The sequence below is a fragment of the Mixophyes fleayi genome, chromosome 1, assembly GCF_038048845.1.
Source record: "Mixophyes fleayi isolate aMixFle1 chromosome 1, aMixFle1.hap1, whole genome shotgun sequence".
NCBI lineage: Eukaryota > Metazoa > Chordata > Amphibia > Anura > Limnodynastidae > Mixophyes > Mixophyes fleayi.
In genome coordinates, this window is record NC_134402.1 from 388685927 (window position 1) to 388709274 (window position 23348).

Below are 23348 nucleotides of genomic sequence, written 5' to 3' on the forward strand. Positions count from 1 at the left end.
ATTTGACTGCCTGAAAGGGGCCACTCCAAATGTAGTCAGCAGTCTGATGCTTTGAGGCCTACAGAGTTCAGACAGACCACAAGTTGCTCCTCTGCAGGAGCCTGTAGTGTGATGCAGAGACTAAAATTGTACTTCTCGTTCCAATAATTTCTCTTATAAATTATTGGTATGCAGATCACTATTTCCACTGCTCCTTCCATTTAGCAGTACAGTTCATCCAGAATTTTATGATAATGACAATGATGAATAAAGTCTTTCTAAACAGTTCAGTAGGTTTTACGTGTCGTGTTATCAACGCATTTGATAACAGTCCAGACTTTCTCAGGGAATATCAATCAATGTCATTGAGATCTAGATTACTCCACTGGGCAAACACATCACAATTTTAGGGACATCCCAGAACATGGAAAATGACCCACTTCCTCTACAGATCTTATTGGTGGCTGACTCTCACAAAAGATTCTGAGGATGAAGCCCCAAGGGTCCCTCCGTCCACTCCCCATCCCAAGTCAACCCTGGTCCAGTATATTCATGGACTTTATCAATGAACTGACATCTTCTTAAGGATGTAACACCTTCTGGGTTGTAGTGCACTGGTTCACAAAGGTGGCCCACTTTGTACCCCTCAAGGGCCTACCATCAGCTGCTGAATTGTTACAAATCTTAATTCATGACATATTTTGACTCTACTGCTGTCCCTGAGACATTACATTGGATAGGGGCATCCAGTTCACATCTCAGTCCTGGAGGGCCATCAGCAGACAAGCATGCATAGAACTGAACTTTTCTGCATATCATACTCAGTCTAATGGTCATACAGAGAGGGTGAACCAGGACCTCAAAACCTTCCTGAGCATGTACATCTAATGCAACCAGGAGGACTGGGTGGATTTCCTGTTAAGGGCAGAGTTTGCCCACAACCTGAACTACCACTTGATTATAGGCACTACCACTCTATCTGGGTCCCCTCCATGAAATTTGTCTTGAGATACATTTTCAAATAACCCTCCCAAATAACCCAAATCATCAATCTTGAAGCATTTATGCTGAAACTACAAGACTAACTGTGAATTCTCAATGTGTTCCACACTCACTGCTAAAACCACTCATCATCAATAGGTACTCCTACTAGTATACACCATCACCACCAGTTGTCATCATATAAGGAGTATGAAATTAAGCAGGTTTTGATCTGAAGATAAAGAGGTTTCCTTCAATAGCTGGTAGATTGGAAGGAATTCAGCCTAGAGGAATGAACCTGGGTGGGGACGTCAGATATGCAGACTCCACAGGCAACAAAAGTTTCCTGAGGAAAATCACCCATAACAGAATTTTTAGGTGTCCGGTGGCCAGACTTTTGAGGGGGGATACTGTCAGTACCAGCAGTCTTAGACATCACTCCAACATTTAGCAGGTCACTGATTGCTGGCCTTCCCAATTATAATCCTTAACAGAACCCAGCTGGGCTGAGTCTCATGTCTCAGTAGACAATACACCGCTCACAGGTGTTTTCACTAACCTCCAGTACTGATAACACATGCAGGAATCACCAATCAACTAGCCACTATAAAAACCTGCTTGGTGTACTTCCTCAAATGTCTGAGTATCAATTGTGTCCACCAGCGACACTCCTGCTCCAGGACTGCCCTATAAAGTATAGCTGTTATTAGTGTTTCTTTAATTTCCGACAGCAACACACCCATACCCACATTTCCATTTGTGGTGTTTTCTGAAGAGTCCTCATACCAGTTAAGTACTCTGCTGCTGTCATGGAGGGAACCAATTACACTAGCTACCACCGGTGGGTGTCCTTACTGAATGACATCAATATCCTCTTGTGGAGATTCCTGGTGAAGTCCGGAGAGGGTCTCATACTCTGCGCCAATGTATTTGGTTACACCAATTCTGCCTGGTCATTGTCAACTATGTGTGTACTCCACTACACTTGCTGTCTACAGGGTTACTGTGATATAATCCATGGTGTACATTTATTTATTGGACACTATGCACTGTTCATATAGTGCCAACTACACCCTACACAGGGAGTGCCTTAAAACTCTGTGTAGTCCATTGCATGTTACCAAACACCCACACATTGTGTAATCTGCTGTCCCTCAGCATTTTGCCTACAGTGTGAAACACCTCAGTGTATTCTGATAGAGCACACTTTGATTGTATTGTATCCATACATCTTCTGGTGTGTTCCTCCGTAAGTACAAAATCCCAAGATCTAATAGTAACATGCTGCTCAAAACTATTTTAAAATAGTTGTTTGTGTTTTTTAAATCATACGGCGCTATTATATTGCTGTGATATTTGGTAAAATAAAATACAGTATTTAGATAGAACAGATAGATACAATCAAATGATTGGTTTAGTCATGCACAGTTTCTTAAAGTTTGTTTAAGATATTTTTTACTTCATTACTCTGAACTAATTAGGGAAAATTTCGCTCTTCTTGCAAAGGTGAGAAGATGATCTAAATGTTTTCCCTTAGTTGCAAACGCCTTGCCGCTTAGTCAAATGACACCAATTAAAGTTTTTCATTAAATAAGTGAAAAGATACATCTGAATATAGACTGCAGATGTTTCTCATTACTGAGTTTTACCTAAACACGTCAATAATATTTGAATATATGATGATCTTTTAAGCAGATTTTGTAAGCAAAATGATTTACACTAGTGTTCTGTTATTATATCTCTGAGGAATAGAACTCTAACGAAAAGTGGATTTATGTGTTCCGAAGTTATGTTCAACTCTAAATCAGACCCTGTGTATTTAATGTGCATACACAGTGAAACTACATGGATTTTAGAGTGTAGCTCGAGTTGAAGTTGTGAACCCTGCATCTGGAGAGGTGAATCAGGAGCATAGAAGTGTAACTTGTTTAAAGTGAGGGAGATGTGGCATATTTAGTGTAGCCCATATATCCTGATACACCTCTTAGGAGTTGTAAACTTTGTGGCTCTCTAAACTGTGCTGTAAATATATGGGCTGATGCCTACAAGAACCTGCATGGTCTGGTTGCCAATAGTACTAATAAATTCACACACTTAAATAATATTTTTATAATAATTAGAACTGAGTAATGGATTAAGCCTGAGGGAGATTAAAAGTTGAGGTTTGTGTACATAACTATTTGGCCTCACTAAGGGTTAACAAAGTAGGAAAGGTTTGGTGATGCCTATGTAAGTGTCATAGGGGCAGAATCAAGGGAACAGGCTATAAGAACAGAAGGTGGAGTCATCCAGGTTTCTTGGATAGAGGAAAGCATCCCTCCTATCCATTCCCTCATGGTGCGCTGGCTCGTGGTATGGTACAGGTGCTGGTGTAGCCCCAGAGGTATGATGGGCTACTTGACTGCTTATAACTGGCTGGGGCTGAGATGGAGTCCTGCTTTGATTCCACATCAATATAGACTAATAGACTCTCTACTGATATGAAAAAAAAAATAATATGGCTGTGAAGCTCCATTCATTCCAATGGCCAATTCTGGTGAATGTAGCATAGAATCCCATTCAAATGAACTGAACTGAATAGGAAAGCTCTGATATTTATAGAGTTAGTCCCTTTCTTTTTAAATCAACCACAATCATCACTATTTAATAATTAATAGAGTTTGATCAATGAAATTGGAATTTTATTATTATTAGCCATATAACAGTGATTCTGCTCGTTTCTAAACTGCTGAACAAAATCAGTCTTTATTAGACTCCTACCTATATATAACATAATAAGTCAAGAGAATAAATAATGTAATTGGGCTCATTTAGAGCTGCAACATTACACTTCCTCTCCCTTCTGCCTGGCATCCTGCAGGCACAATTTTTTTGTTTTAAGTTAAATACACATTTCCATACAACAAACTAAAAATGAGTAGTCATATGTCGGTATATACATTTTTGCATATTTTGACTTACGTCTCTTTACACCTGGAGAGGCTGAATAGGGGCAAGCGGGATGAGCAAGCAGAAGCTAAGTACAGTTAAGACGCATGTGTATAACACATCCACAGAGCAGTTATGTGACATATAGTCATATACAACATAAATTATATAAATACAATGCAATATAATCTTCGAAAACATTTGTGTGAATAACACATATAAACCATGTAAGAAATGCACAATTATTAAATGCAGACCATCTGACAAAGATCCCTTGGCTTGTAAATCTGACCACATTTAGGTCCCTGTGAGCCAGCTTCTAAGGACGTAAAAACACCAAGGAAGGGACTTTGATGTCAAAATAATGTCATTAGTAATGTAATTGCAAATTCCAGCATAAGTGATTAGAATGTGAGATTCCCATTTCCTTTCAAGATGTTTCATAAAAGGAAAGTGCCCCAGAAAGACTGGCAATTTTAGGGAAAAGGGAAAGACTTCTGTGATTGTAGGTGCAGCACGGCAATGGCTACAGCATTATGAGGATGTTACACCAGCCAATCCTGGAGGAGGGTATATTTCCCAGCTTTTGAATAAATTTAAGGAAGGAGACTGGGATCAGTTATTGGTGGTTTATCTGCTGATTCTCCTGTTCCGCTCTTCACCCTGCTACCAGAACACCACTGTGTGCATACACTACTCTGGTAAGACTACATCTGGTGATATCCTGGGCAAAGACTCCTAGTGCCCGTGACATAGGAAAAGTTGGTACCTTGGATGCAGGACTGCAAGATGAAGATCTGTTATTATAAGACCACTGCCTCAGAACAGCTCTTGAAGCATAACTTGTGCTCTTTGCAGGGTCACTGAGAGAATTCTCGTGCCCAGCTGCTTCTTGGGGCCCCCCCTTAGGCTATGCATGTAGACTAGGCAAAATGTGGTCCTAGAAGTGCAGCCTAAGAGGGATGTTACTACACCGTCTAACAGGAAGATATTGGTCCTCAAAGTAATCATCCACACACCACAATTTGGCTTACATGGTGCTGTGAATTTGCAGATGGTGTCCATAATAGTAATTGCCAAGCACCAAAGAGAGGACCAGGTACTTGTATCCACAACTCCCCTCTTGGTGCCCCTTGCTCTGTGCTGTGCATACCTGAGGTTCTAAATGGGCAGATGTGCACAAGAGCCCATGACTACTTTCTTAATAATGTGGAGTATGCTATCATGGGCTTTGCAGCTGGGGTGCTCTTATGTTACTACCAGATGTTTCCACTTCATGATCACAGTTCATGAGACACCCACAGCTGGGCAGAAACTTGTAGGAAAGGTAGCATCCTAAGACAGTACCACATTGAAAGTCACCGCAGTACAACCCATTCTACTGCTACTACTTGTCTCTGGAGTTTGTGTGGCTGTATGCTTTATTTTATGCACCTGTTAGCAACAGGTGTGGCTGAAATGGCCAAACACACCAATTAGATTAGATGTCCACATATTTTTGGCCATGTAGTGTATGTGTCTGCTGAGCCCCTTCACTTCCTTTCCCTAATCTAGTCTTCTCCAAAGCCCAAAACATCTCTCCACCTATCTTATACCATTCCATCAACCCTATTATGTTTTATTCCACCGATACTTCTACAAGTTCCAGGTGACTTTTATTTGTCCACTTAATGTTTTATTAATTAACTTGCATAATCTTAATGTATTTTTGCATTAACATTAGCAGTACTTATCAGTGGGAAAGGTGGGATATTTGTATTTGTTTTCAACTGTATTTAATGAGTGGGAGTGTGCAATGAATATTATGTTTTTGCATCTAAAGTTATATTAAATTAATTTCCTATTGTTAATGTGCCCATTTTTTTGTACTTCATTGGTCGAACTCACAGCTTTACCCACACACAGAATAAGTAAATCAAAATCCTAAAAATGAATAATTTCCCCATCCTGCTTGAACAAAATAAGGCCTTGACTAATAGTGTGTGGGCACTGTTTTCTCACAGTTATTTCAAAGTCCGCTCTGACAAATATGATTACCTGATTTTCTAAGCTGACATCTGTAAACAGTTATTTGCCCTTATACCTAGGCTCTCAATATGTGGTATATGTACGCCTATGGTTAACTTAAATATATTCAATGCGTACAGACTGTTAAATATAACTCAAAATCAAATGAGGAGAGGTATTTTCAAAACCTTTACATGTGTTTGGAGTACCTTGGTATAAATCTACTTATATTATGGAGTGTGTTAAACATATAGTATTATATAGGTGTACCTGGTAAAAAATATACAGAAAACCTACTAGTTAAAAAAAACTTCAATTGTCTAATCGTGAAGGATGTCCTGCCCCTGGTGGCCTCAGCTGCATTTACATGTGGTACTTTCTGGCCTGGCTCGCTGGTGGGTACAGGCAACCAATACCAGAACCCCCCTCCACTGAATACAGGTGTTTAACACAGTTATAATGTGGAGAGGACAATTAAAACATTCTGCCTTCTCCTCCAGCACATAATCAAAACGGTTGCAGATACATTTTGTTCAACTCCTACTCCTTCAGCACACACTTAGTAACAATGAAACAGTTCCTTCTGTTCACATACTCGGTGTTATGGTTGCAGTTGTTACACAGCATCAGTCCAAGCTCATCATGCACACAGACAAACAGTAAGCATTGACCAGAGGTTCTTTCACTCATCTTGTGTAGTCCATCCCTTACATCAGGGACCCTTCTCTACATCTTTAGCCATGCTACCTTCATGCAGTGACCCCTCCTCACAGTATGGAGGAACTACCTAAGGCAGCTTTCTTACTTTAGCTGTAGAGACTGAATCCCCACTTGTCATTACAACCAATCAGATTCTAACTGTCCTTTTGTAGAATGTACTAAATAAATGACAGCTAGAATCTGATTGGTTGCTATAGGCAACATCTCCACTTCTTCAAACCCGCAGCTTGATAAATTTACCCCCACGAATGACTTTGTTCAAGTTTTACAAAAAATGTAGTCAGTAAAAGGATTTAATTTCCAAATTAAGATATGCCAATGGGTTCTAAAAAAACCACATATGGTCTAATAAGTTTTGGACATGGCTATGGTACCTTGTGGCAGTCAGATGGAAAGTGTGGTTTAGGTGGACCAAGGGCGTTGCTTAATTTGTCCCAGTTTGTGAAATAGAAATGTTAGGAGTTAAATAAGCGACTATCCTTAAACATTTGTTTGAAAGCAGTGGACATAGGTTATCATTAATACACTTAGCATAGGTTCTTTTAGGCCTTCTTTTGGGCCCAAGTGCAGCTACAGAGAGTGCACTTACGTTTTTGTAGTTCTAACTTGTACTGTAACAAAATACAAAATAAAGAGTCACACAGTAATTGTTTGAATAAAGCCCTGCATTGACTAGTTACTATTCTTTACTCAATGAGTCTGTCACCTACTAATGTGTTACAACAATCAAGGTGAAAGGGTATTTCATCTTAACCATTAGCAAAACAAAAGATAATGATTTGAAATGATACTTTATTGGCTAGCTAAGCAGGGCTTAATTGCACACCCAAGACATCGGAGGTCTATTTATCTAGGAAGTTACTGTACTGGTAATCTGATTAATGGAGAGACCTATAGTCTTGAAGTTTTACAATTTAGCATTGTACAACTAGACAAAAATTGTATCATTTTTCAGTCCAATTTTCCCTGGTATATCTAACAATATATTACTTCTCTCATCTGCAATATAATCCTTTCTTCTTTCTTAAACTAAATCACAATGGAAACTTATGGACCATGAATAAGAGCTATTACAACCTTTGGCAGAAGTCACATTGAAAATGATTTGTGAAAATGCTATAAGTCAAACATCGTCATTTGACTCACCCCAGGTATGGATATCTAGCCAAAAGCAAATAATCATTATGTTTAGCAGCCAAGTAAAATATACTTCTGCTTGCCAACAACTAGTCATTCTCTGTCATGAAGACCTGCAGCAATATACTGTATTTTGTAAATCTTGCAAATAATCTTTCCAATACCTCATTGGCATAACAAACATTCAACTTTGTTTGCCCTGCTAGGTATCCACATTATATTGTTTTGTGACATTCAAATATCATACTGCCTGTATGAGGCAGCTTGCAGTGGAAAGCACAATATATTCAGTACTTACTATTCAGCACTGTTCTAAACAAGATGGCATAATCTGCATCTTTTGGTTTCAAATAAGGGTGCTGACAAATGTATTGAGGTATATTGATGAGGTTTACATGTATGTGACTTTTGGCATGACCCAATGAGTACTGCAGCCCATAGTCTGGTACATATTCTCTATGTTTCCAGCCATTATAATAGTGAGTACCCATGTAATAGTGAGAAATATCACACATTTACTATTAAGAGGAAAAAATATGCATAAGTGCATAATGTCTGTGGTGGAATTAAATACTATCTTTCAGCCTGAAAGTGGCTTTGTATGCTATCTGGAACAATAATAGGCACATGTATCAATCATTGACTTTTTCTTCTATATTCAATCTGAACACCAAGGTAGGGTAAAAAAGCACCATACCCAGGATACTTCATGCAGTCATGATTCCCAGGGCTCCATGTTCCAATCACAGCATTAGATGAAAATTTGGTCTGTGTTTTGCTGTGGAGGGGTACAACAGACAGGTAAAGATGGAGCAAACAAGCCACATTAAACACAAGTGCCAAGCTTTCTAGGAAAAGATAACTAATCTTAAGATCACTGATTATTCAACTTATGTCCCATTGGCTTATACACCATGGGTATAGGTTATACAGTGAACATGGGGCAATGCATAAATGGGACCCCAAACTGTCCCCTTGATTTTTGGACTTCCTGCACCCAGAATTGTACTGGCATGGAGGGGGAAGGGGGGCTATGATCTGGCTTGCCTGGGTTTATTGATGCTGACATGGGCCTCTTGAGGACCAGCTGTAGCATCAGTCCTGGTGGCTGTTCGCTCCACAGGTATCAGTCATCATGTTAAATATCCTCTTGCCTAACTGGTTCAACTCCCTGTATGTCAGTCTAGTTCAGGTCAGCCTAGTGCAGGTCTTCTTGGCTGACATGCAGATTATAACGTAATGAGAAGAGTATTAATATAATGTAGTGGGGGCTGGTAATGCAACGTGAGGGCTATTCAGGTCATGTAACAGCATAATTATATATGGGGTCTCTATTTATTAAAGAGTTGGACTATTAATGTAATATAGGGGGTTATGGATTGTATTAAAATATTATAGGGGCTAACAAAGCAAAGTGTGGTTTCTGTATGTGGGGTCTAATAATTTAATGACAGTGCTAGTTAAGGGAAGGAGGCCTGTTTATTAAATATGTGCATTCACTCATTGTTCAGCTTTCCAGGAGGTAGATAGTACCTAGCCCTTTTCCAAACAGGGCTCCAACATTCCAGGATCTGGCCAATTAGAACTGTGCTAAAGAGACCAGGGAATATATTTAATAAACTGCGGGATTGAAAAAGTGGAGATGTTGCCTATAGCAATCAATCAAAACACGTGAGAGAGCTGCTGCGCATGCGCTCCGTTTTGGCTGTGCTGTCCTATACAGCAGCTGCGGCGCTGTCAAAGAAGCGTCTGCGGCGGTGCTGTATTGTATACAGCACCGCCGCGGACGCTTCTTTGACAGCGCCGCGGCTGCTGTATAGGAAAGTGCCACTATGGTGGGCACTTAGGTAGCGGAGGGGGGTTTCTGGAGACACAGAAACCCCCCTGCGTTCGTCACTGACACTATATGGACAAAAGTATTCGCTTGACCTTTACACCAATAAGGAATGTAATGACTTTGTATTCAAATATATATACTTTAATATGGAATTGGTCATCCTTTTGCATCCATAACAGCTTCCAATCTTCTTGGAAGGCTTTCTACAAGATGCTGGAGTGTTTCTGTCTGGAATTTGTGCCCATTCATTCTGTAGAGTATTTATGAGGCAAGGCACTGATGTTGGATGAGAGCATGGCTTGCAATCTCCATTCCAGTTCATCCCAAAAGTTTTCAATGGATTTGAGGTCAGGGCTCTGTGTGGGCCAATCAAGTTCTTCCACATCAAACTCATCAAATCATGTGTTTGTAGTCCCTGTTTTGTGCACTGTGGCAGAGTCATGTTGAAATAGAAAAGGGCCTTTCCCAAACAGTTGCCACAGAGTTGGAGGCATAATATTGTCAAAAATGACTTAGTATGCTGAAGCATTGAAATTGCCCTTCACTGGAGATAAGGGGTCTAGCCGAAACATTGAAGAACAGCCCCATTCCATTATCCCTCCGCAACTAAATTTCACAGTTAACATAATGCAGTCAAAACACAGACTCACCCACCTGACTGCCAAACAGAGAAGTGTAATTCATCACTTCACAGAACACGTTTTCACTGCTCCACAGTCCAGTGCTGGTGTGCTTTACACTACTCCATCCAACGCTTGGAATTGGTCTTGGAGATGTGAGGCTTGCATGCAGCTGCTCGGCTATGGTAACCCATTCCATTAAGCTCCCATCGCACAGTTTTTGTGCTTACTTTAGTGCCATTGGAAGCACAGAACTCTTCAGCTATGGAATCAACAGAACGTTGGTAACAATGTGCCTTAGCTGTCATTGACCACACTCTGTGATTTTACGTGGTTTTCCGATTTGTGGCTGACTTGCTGTTGTCCCTAAATGCTTCCACTTTATAATAATATCACTTACAGTTGACCATGGAATATCCAGTAGTGATGAAATTTCACAAACGCAAAGGTTTGTGAAATTGCAAAGGTGGCATCCTTTAACAGTACCACACTTGAAGTCACTGAGCTCTTCAGAACGACCCATTTTATAACACATTCGTTTGCAAATGGAAGCTTCATGGCTAGATGCTTGATTTTATACTCCTCTGGCAACGCGTCTGATTGAAACACCTCAATTCAATAATTAACAGGTGTGGCCAAATACCTTTGTCCATATAGTGTATGTCACTTGTGGAAGGGCAAGCTCCACTCTTGCACACAGCCCGATAAAAATCACTAAATGCTCTTGTATATCCACACTCACTGAAATAAAAGATACACACAATATTCCTTACACACACTGTTGGTAAACAACAGACTTAAACACTAACATATGTCATTCTGAATACACTGTATATAAACCTCAACTTGATGTATACTCCATCTCTTTCTTCTGCTCGCACATACTTGCACTTATTCTCCTCCTGCTTTCCATATCTCTTTTTCTATTGCTGTCTTCCTATGAGTGCCTTTTATCTCTCTGTCTGCCTCCCATTATGTTTTTTTTTCCTGCTTGTCCTCTTCTTTTCAGATCCTCCCTGGCAAACTCTCTTCTCTCCTGCCTTTCTCTGTGTTGATTCCACACCAACTTTTATTGCATACATAGGGCCTGATTCATTAAGGATCTTCAATTAAGAATTTTCTTATTTAAGTCTACTGGACATGTTACAATGCAAGGGGTGCAAACTAGTTTTCTGTTTTACACATAAGTTAAATACTCACTGTTTTTTCATGTAGCACACAAATACTTGATAGCTTATTTGTACACTGAAGTTTAAAGTTGATATTTTGTGTGCTGCATGAAAAAACAGACAGTATTTAACTTATGTGCAAAACAGAATACTAATTTGCACCCCTCGCATTGTAACATGCTTTTGTCCAGGAGACTTAAATAAGAAAATTTAAGATCCTTAGTGAATCAGCCCCATAGACTCCCAGACACAGTTATCTATAAAAACAGATTGGAACAAGTCTGTTTGCTCTTTGAAAAGCAGTTAATAATCCATAGCAAAGAATATATTTCTAACACTATTTATTTAGTTGGTTATTTTGAATGTAAATATTAAGGGAATAACTATAATACATTGTTATTACAGGACTTTACCTATTTAAATACGATCACAATATAATAGTCATGACCAGTACAGTAGGATAACATTCAATGATAAGGCTCTGTTAAAAAAGTGCATAACTGAAGTACAAAATCTTCTTTGTGATGTCACACATCTACTATTGCTTAACTATAACAGATTTTATGTGTTGATGTATGGATTTTAAGTGTCAAAATGTTGGTGTCTGTGGGTTGCAAAAAGTTGTACCTACCGACAGGAGAAGGATTTTGGATTACAAGATAAGGTTATTTAAATGAGATGAAGGGGCAGAGAAAGTGGATTTGAAGGCTGTTTTGCAGGATGGCACACAGCCTTTCTTTTCTGCAAAAGGACATCATTTTCCATCACACTTGAAGTGGCGGATACTGGGCCTCATCCTGTACTTTCAATAGGACACATTTTTCCTCTTTCTACTATGGGCATTATTAACAAGTAAATCAATAATGCCACAAATGTAGGCCATGCCCATATGTATGGGTGCAGTTACAATGACTATGAAATCAGTGTCCAACATGAATTGTGCTTGGCAGTGGTACAGGTGCATAATTAAAGAAGTAGTACGGGTCTGCAGTTTTTGTGGTTCATAAAAAAACCTATATGTCTAGTATACATATTTTCCTTTACTATTATATACTTAAGCACAAAAAAGGTTCAACTTCAATTCTTATATCTTAATAAACGTTTCCCAATATCTGCTCTGTTTAAATGTTACTTACTGCACACCAATATATACAGTTCTTACAGGCTATTAAAACACTGTAATATTTAACACATAGAAGCCCTGCCATCTTCATATTCTACTGTTTCAACGTTATTAGAATTCATCAGTGCATTCTAGATTCTGCCAAGTGAGGTAAGACTTGGAGAGAACACCTACATAGCATGTGGCAAATTATTGGGTCATTTTTGTTAGCTAATATAAATAGACAAAAACAGGTTGCTATTCAACATACAGCAGTCCATAAAATGTTATTGAAAAAATACCTAAGTATTAATCAACAGGAATATCACTGCAATGTATATATAAATATACAGAATATATGCTATGTCAAAATGCTATGAAATGCTACATCATAGTGTGGTACAGCAAATGTGTTGTAGATTGTTTATGGACCGTGCGTTAATGCCAACACCTGCTTAAACACCTGAAAATATGATATCTGTAATGCCACCAGATCTATTCAGGGAAACTTTCATTTTGCTGTTAGCATGGTAGCCTTTAAACATGGCAAATTCCCAAAGGAGTTTTTGCCTCTTTCCTCTGTTTCTGGAAAGTAACTACAAACTATAAACCTTGGATTACAAACTAAAAAGTCTTTTTGATATATAGGATAAATGGACTGGTTTTATAAATGTAATGATAGTGTTTATATCATGTGCACCTTCTATTTACTACATGCAATACATTATTGGCCTCATTTAGAGTTATTTTGGGTTAAGAAAATTGTGGTCTTAAGTGTATATGTTGGGCCACATGTATCTCAGATTATGCCCAACTCTAAACATAGCAGTATTTATATACAACAGACATACAAATGAGTATACTTACACCCAATGTGTAAGTATACACAGAGATATGGCTTCACAGTGTTAGTTATAAATGCATAAGTTGCATTACTTTATTCCTACATAATATAATGAAATGTCATATACATATGAGAGAGTAGAGTCTTGCAGTGTTATTAATAAATGCAAAAGTCACATTTTCCCTGGAAAATGTAATTAAATACAAAACACTCCAACATCTGTTGTTTAATGCTTTAAACATGCAATGTAAAGCTGTACTATAAAAATCCAAATGGAAATGACAAATAAGAAATATGAATAGACAGCCCCAACTTGACATAATACCGCCATGTAGTTAATCATCATTATCATCATCATCATTTTGATAGCGCCACTGATTCCGCAGCGCTGTACAGAGAACTCGTTCACATCAGTCCCTGCCCCATTGGAGAGTACAGTCTAAATTCGCTAACATACACACACACACAGACAGAGAGAGAGACTAGGGTCAATTTTTGATAGCAGCCAATTAACCTACTAGTATGTTTTTGGAGTGTGGGAGGAAACCGGAGCACCCGGAGGAAACCCACACAAACACAGGGAGAACATACAAACTCCACACAGATAAGGCCATGGTCGGGAATTGAACTCATGACTGTGCTGCAGGTTAATGTAGTTAATGTATAAGGTGCTATTAACTGGAGGCTTCGATTCACAAACAGCCAATCAGGAGAGTTTATATACGCTACAAAAATGGTGTCATTTTTATCAACAAAAATTTTTGTCCCAGGTGCCTGGTACCCACAAAACATATGCTTCCTAAGAAGTATATCTGGGTAAGACTCTTTAGGTTGCATCTCCAAGGGGTGTGCTACACTTATGTGTACACACTCTTAGTGTACCAAACTTACACTTGCCCACCCCTAGTTTTATACTTTCCCAAATACAGTGGCAGGGGTCATCTTATATTTTAAAGTAATAGACTGTTGCTAAACTGGTCTCCACGTTCTCTGCAAAGAGATTCCATTAATCAGGAAATGCCAACAAGCAGTGAAACTGTATTAAAGATGGAACATAAATAGAAATGTATGAAAGTATTTTGGGAGATTATGAGTACCTTTTTTATGTTGATTTTTCTAAATGTTAATTAATGGTGTCTGTTAAAGTTATTAGCTTTACTAATGTAGCTGGATTAAGGACATATTGATGATCTGCCCAGTAATGATGGTATTTCCCACAAGGTGTTATTGTTAGTGTAAGTGTTGTGTGATTTATTTGCATTTTAAAATTCAGCAATGGAAATACAGTGTACATGCATTCCGATGCTCTGAATCGTCACACTCACTAAAATACCTGCTATAGTTCTATAATTAAAAACCTCCTGTCAAAACAAATCTGTACATCATCTTAAATCAAAATTATATTTCACTATCCATATCTTATAGTCTCTATAAATCTAAGCCTGGAAATTAAGTGCACAAATAAAACAGAATGCAGGTATTGGTGCATAAGTATAAAACACAAGGGCTGACATTGAGGTAAAGTGTCATGACCTTGAAAATAAAATCAAAGCAGAAAACCAATTAACTTAGCAAGTCCATCACAGATAACTTGGGTGGCTTTGAAATTGGGTGTCAGGAATGAAAGACAACAAAAAACTAATTTGCTGAAGTACCTTTATTAAGCTTTCTGTTCACTTCACAAAATCCTGATATACTTGAAACAGCAAGATTAATGCAGAATGTTTTCAATTCTGAATCATTTCTGTGTGCCTCTTGATGGCCAGAAATCATTTACCACAAATTGTTTTGCTGTATCACACTTGAACTCAGTGACCGCCACTTATACAATAAGAGTAGCCATCTAATACGCTACCTGAAAATGGATTTACCGCCTACTCTAGAAAGAAAGAAAAAAAAAAATCTGGAAAATGAAATTGCTTTAGTGTTTTAGAAGCAATATGTCTAAGATAATGCCTGACAAAGAGGTCAAACTTTAGGTTATGTTTGCAAAACTTTTCTGGAGGGTCAATGAGCTAAGTCATGTAGCTATTTGCTTTTGCTGCAGTGCATTGTTTAGAATAGTTAAGAACTTTTACCATAGAACAATTCAGTTCCCTGGCACTTTATATTCAATCACATTTATGAAAGCATTTTGGAATTATGTATTAAGTAAAAAAAAAAAGGTTCCATGAAAATAAAAAATAAAGATATTATTAATAAGTTAATAAAAACAAAACATCCTTATCAAGATTTGTCATCTCCGTTGTTAGCATTTTCTTATAAGAATTCTGATAACACAATACAGCCAGAAGGAAAGATGATTTACATAAATAATCAGGGGCAATCTACTAGCTTCAGACTTCTTATTGTCAACTAAAATAAATATGGACGATCTGTCAGCTTAAGACGTTTTTAACCTTTGACTTCAAATGTTCTACTTCTCATAAGTATTTTCTAAGTTCTATCACATCTAAGCAATGTTTCATTTTGTCACACAGCCAGCCCACCAGACATCTGCTTGCCTATTTTCTGATTTTACCGTGGAGATTGCACAGAAAAAAAGAAATACTTAAGAATGTAGCAAACAAGTCAAAAGCAATGCATTAAATCTTGGTAAAAGTAGACCAACCTGATAGTTCACACCCCAGCAGTTCCATTCTCAGAGTGCAATGCCGTCTGCACACCTGTGGATATAAGCGAATGTACTGGGTTTCAATTGGTGGCGTGAAGTAATTTGCGTAAGGGGTGTTATTGTCCACATTTCCTCGGAATACCTGCGTTAAAAGTAAGAGGAAATTTTATTTGCCATTTTATTTTTTCATCTTTTGTAATGCTACATGGGACAGAAAATTGTGATGTGTAATATGGGTAACATTATTCATATTGCTCACAGATTCAAGGCAGACACATTATAAAAATGTTGTGACATATAGCTCTTACAACATGATTAAGTTGTGCCCAACCCAACACCATTGGCGCTGATGTTTTGCATGGGTTCGCCTCACTACTGCACATTAAGAAGGATTAGAATGGCATACCTTACTAGGTTCTCAAATGACCTGGTTCCCGACCTCTCAACCAGTCTAGACACATTTTTAGGTGCTTCTAACATGTACACATATGTTTGTTAAAGTTTCACTTTAAAATAATAAAATAGGACATTTTTCTCTAATATAGATATTCTGGTATTCAAGCCATGCAATAGTATAATCATATCAAATAATGGGGTTGGGTACTCAATATTGATGTTGATAACACTGACACTACTTACCCGGACATCGTGATGTTGAAACTGTGATTCTTCATATTCCTGACTGTTGAAAAAGCTGACTTACAAGAATTTCCACGGATGCACAGGCCGGCACACTAAATGACGTCCGTTGTAAACACAACACTATTAATGGTGGTCTTAAGGGGGCAATGCAAGTATGTGCCGGCTGGACAATGCTTTTTTAATAATCCTTCTACATTGTCCATCTTTCACGTACTTGCATTGCCCCCTTCACACCAATAATGGTGTCAAGTTTACAACTCACGTAATTTTGTGTGCCGGCCTGTGCATTGGTGGAAATTCTTGTAAGTCAGCTTTTTCAAAGGCCGGGAATATGAAGATGTCGGGAATCTCAGTTTTGTCATTACGATGTCCGGGTATATAGTGTCGTTGTTATTTATGACTTAAAAATGACTACCACTGAAATAATGTGCTTAGCAACATCTCAGAGCCTACTCTTTACTTTTATCCATGTATGGGTGTTACACTATTGTCTTAAACATATAAATAAATAAGGTCAACAAATATGTTCAAATTCCATATGCATAATCTGAATATGGCAAGGTTCATTTAGAAAGCTGCTTTATGATATCATGCATCTATATGCATGATATTATATATATATATATATATATATATATATATATATATATATATATATATATATATATAATATATATAAGCCTAGTGGCGTGTGTTAGTCTGTGTGTAAGAAAAAAAAAAAACAAGCTGCAGCGCCACCTGCTGGGCGGACATTTACACTGACCTATTAAATTCTTAGCATTATCTAATATATAAAAGTAAAAGCCTTGCGGAGGGTGTTAGTGTGTGTGTGTGTGTGTGTGTGTGTGTGTGTGTGTGGAAAAAACTATTTTCTCAGAAAGGGCTCATCCAATTGACCTGAAATTTGGTATACTGACATTATTTGACAAAAAAAATTAGAATAGTGAAGTCAGTTAACTTCCATCATCCCCCCTTCCTCCCGTGAGAGGGGTAGTAAAGGCTAAACTTACGAGTTGAGGGGTCAAACTCATTTTCGTGAGGTAATTTTACCTCATGAACACACATTAAAAAGGGCGCTTGCATCGGGAAGTAACGCTCTTCCCCTGAGGAGGCCTGGGCTAGGCCCAAATGCATGACAAGAACCTTTTTAAGACCTTAAGTAGCTTGATTTGACTAGAATGCATGAGTATCATGCACGGGTTAACTTGTATATATATATATATATATATATATATATATATATATATATATATATATATATATACTGTGTATAAATATAAACATGTGACTTAGTGTATGAACATGAAATTGACTGATCATTCTGATATAAGGGGCTAGGTGGATTGTGGTGTTATTTTCTGAATTCTGGCTGAATGTTTGGAATTCACACGTGCAAAACGAGATTTTCATGCAATGGGATGAAACGTGAATGAGCTTAAATTTTCACTACAAAGGTTTATATATTTTTTTAACATGCTCTTTCCCCTATTAGGAACCCCATGGGTTGCTACATGCAGCCGTCTTTCCAGGGACTTTGCCATATCTGTAATACAGAATACATACTTTAATTTTCTTGTGTAATCATAAAGTAAAAAATGCTTCCCAATAGATGCCACAAACCTATGATATAGTTTCACAAACTATAACAATGCATGTTGCATATAATGAAAATAAATTAATTTATCATGCATTTATAAGTTTTTACTATGTCTGCTGATAGCAGCAAAAATACATAGAGGTTATTTTCTAGTCCAGAATCCCACACTTATAGTTACTAGCTATCTATTCCCAGCGTGTGCACTGGCTTGAGTTACAGAAAATCATTAACTAATCCTTATACTGTCAATTCACCTTAACCAAGACAAAACTGATTACTTAGTACTAAAGCTTAAGGAAATACAACGGTTGATTATTTTATGCTGTGCTTTGAAATGGAGAGATGCACAAGCTTTGTCACTACTCTTAACATCTGATACAATATTTGTTGGTGTGCAGTGCAGTGGATGTAATGCGGTTGTTTTCCATGAGATGTTCAAAAAACTAAAGTACTGTCCAATCTTTAAGATATTCTTTGTTGTAGGGGGGCTTGCAGGTTTGGATTGTACAACTGACATAGGTAATACAGAGCAAGAGAAAAGTGCTAAGTATAGGGACACAGGTAGGAAAACTGAACCTAATCTTGGGGTATTTCATTGTATATATTTGGGATATATTTGGGATACACATCACAGGATTATAACAGAGGAAAATAAATTATAACATGCTTTAATCTTTGAATAAAGCATTTATTTCAATTGGAAATAATTTTTAGATATGTTTTTACTTTTATTTTTTTATTTTTCAATTTTTTTTAATCTGTGCTATCAGTTTCACTGTGCGTATATAAACTGGCTAGTCAGATAACACATGCGAATATCCCCTAAGACTGGCATGTCAAAGTGGTAACTTAACTGCTAAGTAAGGCAGTTCTGAGTATGGCTCCAATGACCATACAGCACAATAAGTCTTTTTCAGGAGTATTGCCAGCATATATACTGGTTTCTTCACATCAATGCATTTAAAGTGTATCTTAGTTTTAGAAGTGCGAGGATTTGGGTTTGTAGGAGTTAGACGCTATCTAAACCTGCAGAGGTGGGCAGAGAAGTGAGACAAAAAATATAAAACTTTTCAACTGCATAAAGACATGGTAGAAAAGATTATGAAATCTTCAGGCTCTGTATACAAATGCTCGTAGCTTAAGAAATAAAATTCCAGAATTAATGGGCATCCTGATAATCAGGGCCGCCAGGAGGAATTTCAGGCCTCTTTACAGTAATTTCTTCAAGCCCTTCCAAAGCCTCCAAAGGGGACAGAATCACATCATTAAAATCATTGGAAAGCATGGGGAAGCCTATATACAAGGATCATGGCGGTACCTGCTATAGTCATTATTCAGTTCACCATCTCAGGATGATACACATCTCAGGATTATAACAGAGGAAAATAAATGAAAACATGCTTTAATCTTTGAATAATGCATTTATTTCAATTGGGAATAATTTTAGATGTTTTTACTTTTATTTTTTTATTTTTCTATTTTTTTTAATCTGTGCTATCAGTTTCACTGTGCATATATAAACTGACTAGTCAGATAACAAATGTGAAGATCCCCTAAGACTGGCATGTTAAAGTGGTAACTTAACTGGTAAGTAAGGCAGTTCTGTTGAATTATCTAAAGATGAATAACTATGGAACCATGTTTTAAGAATAATGAGAAAAAATGTACTTGGTGTCCAGAAGAAAGCAAGGTATGACTTTGTCGACTGGGCAAGTATGCATCAATATTGGTAGTAAGGCAGTACTTAACAAACAGCGTTACTAGTCAGAAAAGGTCATTTACGAAGAACTGCTCACTGCAATATCAGATATGGTCCTAGCATGTGCCTCAATATATGCAAGTGTGCCTAGATTTCTGCCATAGTCCATAGTTATGTGACGTTAGATGTTGTTTGTGTAGGAATGAGTGCATTCCTTGAAGTATGGATCAGGTGCACTGATGTCCGTAGCTTTGCAGAGCAGTACAGAAATTAGATTTCCAATAGTGGAGCAAATTTTTTTGACCTGAGTTACAGGGGTGTAAGGGGGAAAGATATAGGCATAGTTCTCATTTATGCACATGTAGATAATGACTTACCATATCTTCACTGGTTCGTTTTATTTTGTATGTTGACCATGACTTTCCATCATCACTGTATGCAATCTTATATGATTTTATATATTCTGGGCTTCCTATTCTCTTTGCTCCTTGAGTAATAACACCAGTGACTCTCATTTTCCTCTGTAAATTTATCTGAAAAAAATAAAAATACATTAATCAGTTAAAAAGAGCTATGTCTAACTTTAACACTGCGTCTGTAAGATTTATTTTCACCCTATTTTTCTGAAATGTTTATTAAAACATATGATGATAATGTACATTCTGGAGGCCCATTCATGTTTTGATGAAACATCCATTTGTGTATCGTATATTGCGTTCAATAGCTCATGAACTCAATTACATGCAATTAATGTTCGCATGCAACTAATACCCTTGGATTTGAATATGGCCGGAACTATGCTCAAATTGCATTTTCTTTTTATAAGAATGCAGCTTACGTGGAAGTTATGTTTGGACATGAATCAGGCTCTGTACGTTTGGCATACTGGCATACTTAAGGTAGGGTACAGGGGTTTTTGAGGGACAGAGGTGAAGAAGGCCTCATGGGGTTAAATCCAGCTCTGAATACAGTAAAATCCAATGTTAAGTAACTAAATCTAAATCATATACTTTATAACACTGTTATAATGGAATATGTCAATTGGCTTATAATGTGTTATCAGGGGAGGGCTGTTAAATATTAGTCCCGGACTAAACTTGACTCAGCAGCCTATTAGGAACATTTTAAAGGAAAAAATGCAGGTGACTCAGTGACCCAGCCCAAGGTAGCCCACTATGGGACCGGTCCGGGGGACAAAATCCCCCCTGCCCCCCAGCCCAGCGTGTCTCTGTGTGTTATGCACTTCCCCCACCTCTCTTCCCTCCCTTCTTTGAATTCTGTCTTCCTCATTTAAAATTTAAATTGACAATAAAAATATTTTAGAAACAATCCTAAGTAGGTAACTGGCCAGTAATTTTACAAAATTGAGATCCATAAAGCAAAACTCTACTAAAAAGATTTTTTTTATTCACTGTCTTGACTTTAAGACATTCTAGTGAATACATAAACAAACACATTTCAATGTATCCCTGCTGCCAGATTATGTACTGAAGCAGCAGTGGTTTCAGTATTAAAAAAATATTCTATATAATGTAGGCCACAAGAGACTCAATTGCATGCTGGGTGTTGCCTTTGGGCTGTCATTTGGATATTCCTGCTTGAGCTACTAGATTTAAATGTTTATTTAAATTAAAAGTTGTTGGGCATGGCCTGACTGCCTAAATAGGAAGGTTGCATTTCATATCAGCTCTGCTGCATCTTGAACTAAATCTATGAATATCTTCTTTACACCTAAATCAGATAAAAACTGCAGATAGAGCACATTGTCTATCCCTTTGTCTATCCCTAGACTGAACATTTCCATCTCCCTATGTACTGTGTAATTGAAACAGACAAAAAGACATGCGGCCTGAAGCTGGCGGCTCTAGTTATGGCCCATCAACATGATTGCTACAGGGCATTCAATGTGGAGCATTCCTCTTGGGATTCTATGTCGGCCATTGACCACATGGATTGAGCCTTGTGCACTGGCAGGATCCTACAGTCCTCCACCTCAGATGTACCCTAATGATAAGTAGTCTATTTGGGCCTGAAGCCGGTGGCTATAGTTCTGGCCCGTTACCCAGATCATCATGGGTCATGCTGAGAGGACCACTTCTTCCATGAATACCAGAAGAATTCTCGCAACCTACATCAAACTAATGACTTAAAGCTACATGACCTATATAGGCCTGATACCGGCAGCTTTAGTTTTGCTAAATACCCACAGACCTTACTGAGAGGAACATTTCTCCTCCACACTTTTGACTGCATCCCAAATATCTGAATGATTTACCAAGTCTACACAGCACTAAATGTCTAAAGCTCTTTGGCCTGAAGTTGACAGATCTAATTCCAGTCTATCAACCCACTAAGACAATGTCAGCTGAACAGATCATCTCCGTCAAGCCTTGACCCTGTGGTCTGAGACCTAAGTGTAATCAGGACCTTCCCACCATCTTTCACAGCAGCGAAAATTTTATCTGTCCTTTACTGAGGCACCTGTGCTGTGACCCAACTTACAGCATCCATCTACCGCTATCATGAACTTGAATTGAGACAGAAAGCACGGAGGAACTTACCATCTACCTCTCTGGTCCATACCACAGGTAGTCAGGAAATCCAAGTAACCCATTCCATTAAGACCAACTCTCCAAATTGATCTAAGGCCTTGGAGGTGGCCTGTAAAATATTTCTAACTATAATTACAATATATAACAGATATTGGAGGCAGGCTCCTTGCTAAGGATAGATTCTGAAAGTTTTGACAAAACTTAATATTTAATACGTAATCCTAAAGATCCTAGAAAGATTCAATATCACCACATTTTACTACTACTCCCTGATGCTATATTACTACAATAACAATCTTCAGGCTTTTAATATGAACAATTGATGATTTTACAGTATCACATACCAACTTTTGTAACATCATAGAAATCAAAAATTCTACAGAGCTTCCATAATGGGGCTTGTACTGCAAATTCATCTGCTCTCTGATACCTGATCTTTATATAAACATAGCCATTGTGACCAAACTGTGAAACAAGATCTGTCATGTTTTAACCCTATTTAGAGCCTAACAAGCCTAAAGGCCTGAATAAATATTCTAGTGAAGAATTTGCACAATACTTCAAGAAGAAAGACAAGGCCCAATAAAACATATTCCCTGCCATCACCTTTGGAATCAGAATCAGAGGAAGATGAATCTCTCCTAGTTATCCAAATGGACTTCTTTATCTTCCTAAAAGACTTGAAGGAAACATAACTTTAAACAGCTGTTCATCCATTAAAAGATGAGGTACCAATTGGTGAGGGGACTAACAATCTAGAAAAGAAGCTAGATGAAGTGGTCTCCTACCAACAAAGATCAAACTTGGAGTTTCAGCAGATGAAACAAGACATTATTCAATAGCAAGAAAACCTGTAGGACAAAGACAACAGGATGGAGAAAAACAATATTTATTTTAAAGGAATACCAGAGGAAATATGG

General features: G+C 37.9%; 1 protein-coding gene across 5 annotated transcripts in view; it reads right to left on the reverse strand.

The window, feature by feature from the left end:
• Positions 1-23348, reverse strand: part of EDIL3 (EGF like repeats and discoidin domains 3) — a 557778-nt gene that overhangs the window by 116779 nt on the left and 417651 nt on the right. For all 5 annotated transcript variants that reach the window (XM_075180505.1, XM_075180499.1, XM_075180492.1 and 2 more), the window contains 2 exons: positions 20254-20409; positions 15936-16080 (listed from right to left, as the gene is read on the reverse strand). In XM_075180505.1, the coding sequence (XP_075036606.1) occupies positions 15936-16080; positions 20254-20409 (301 nt within the window). The remainder of the gene's footprint in view (positions 1-15935; positions 16081-20253; positions 20410-23348) is intronic.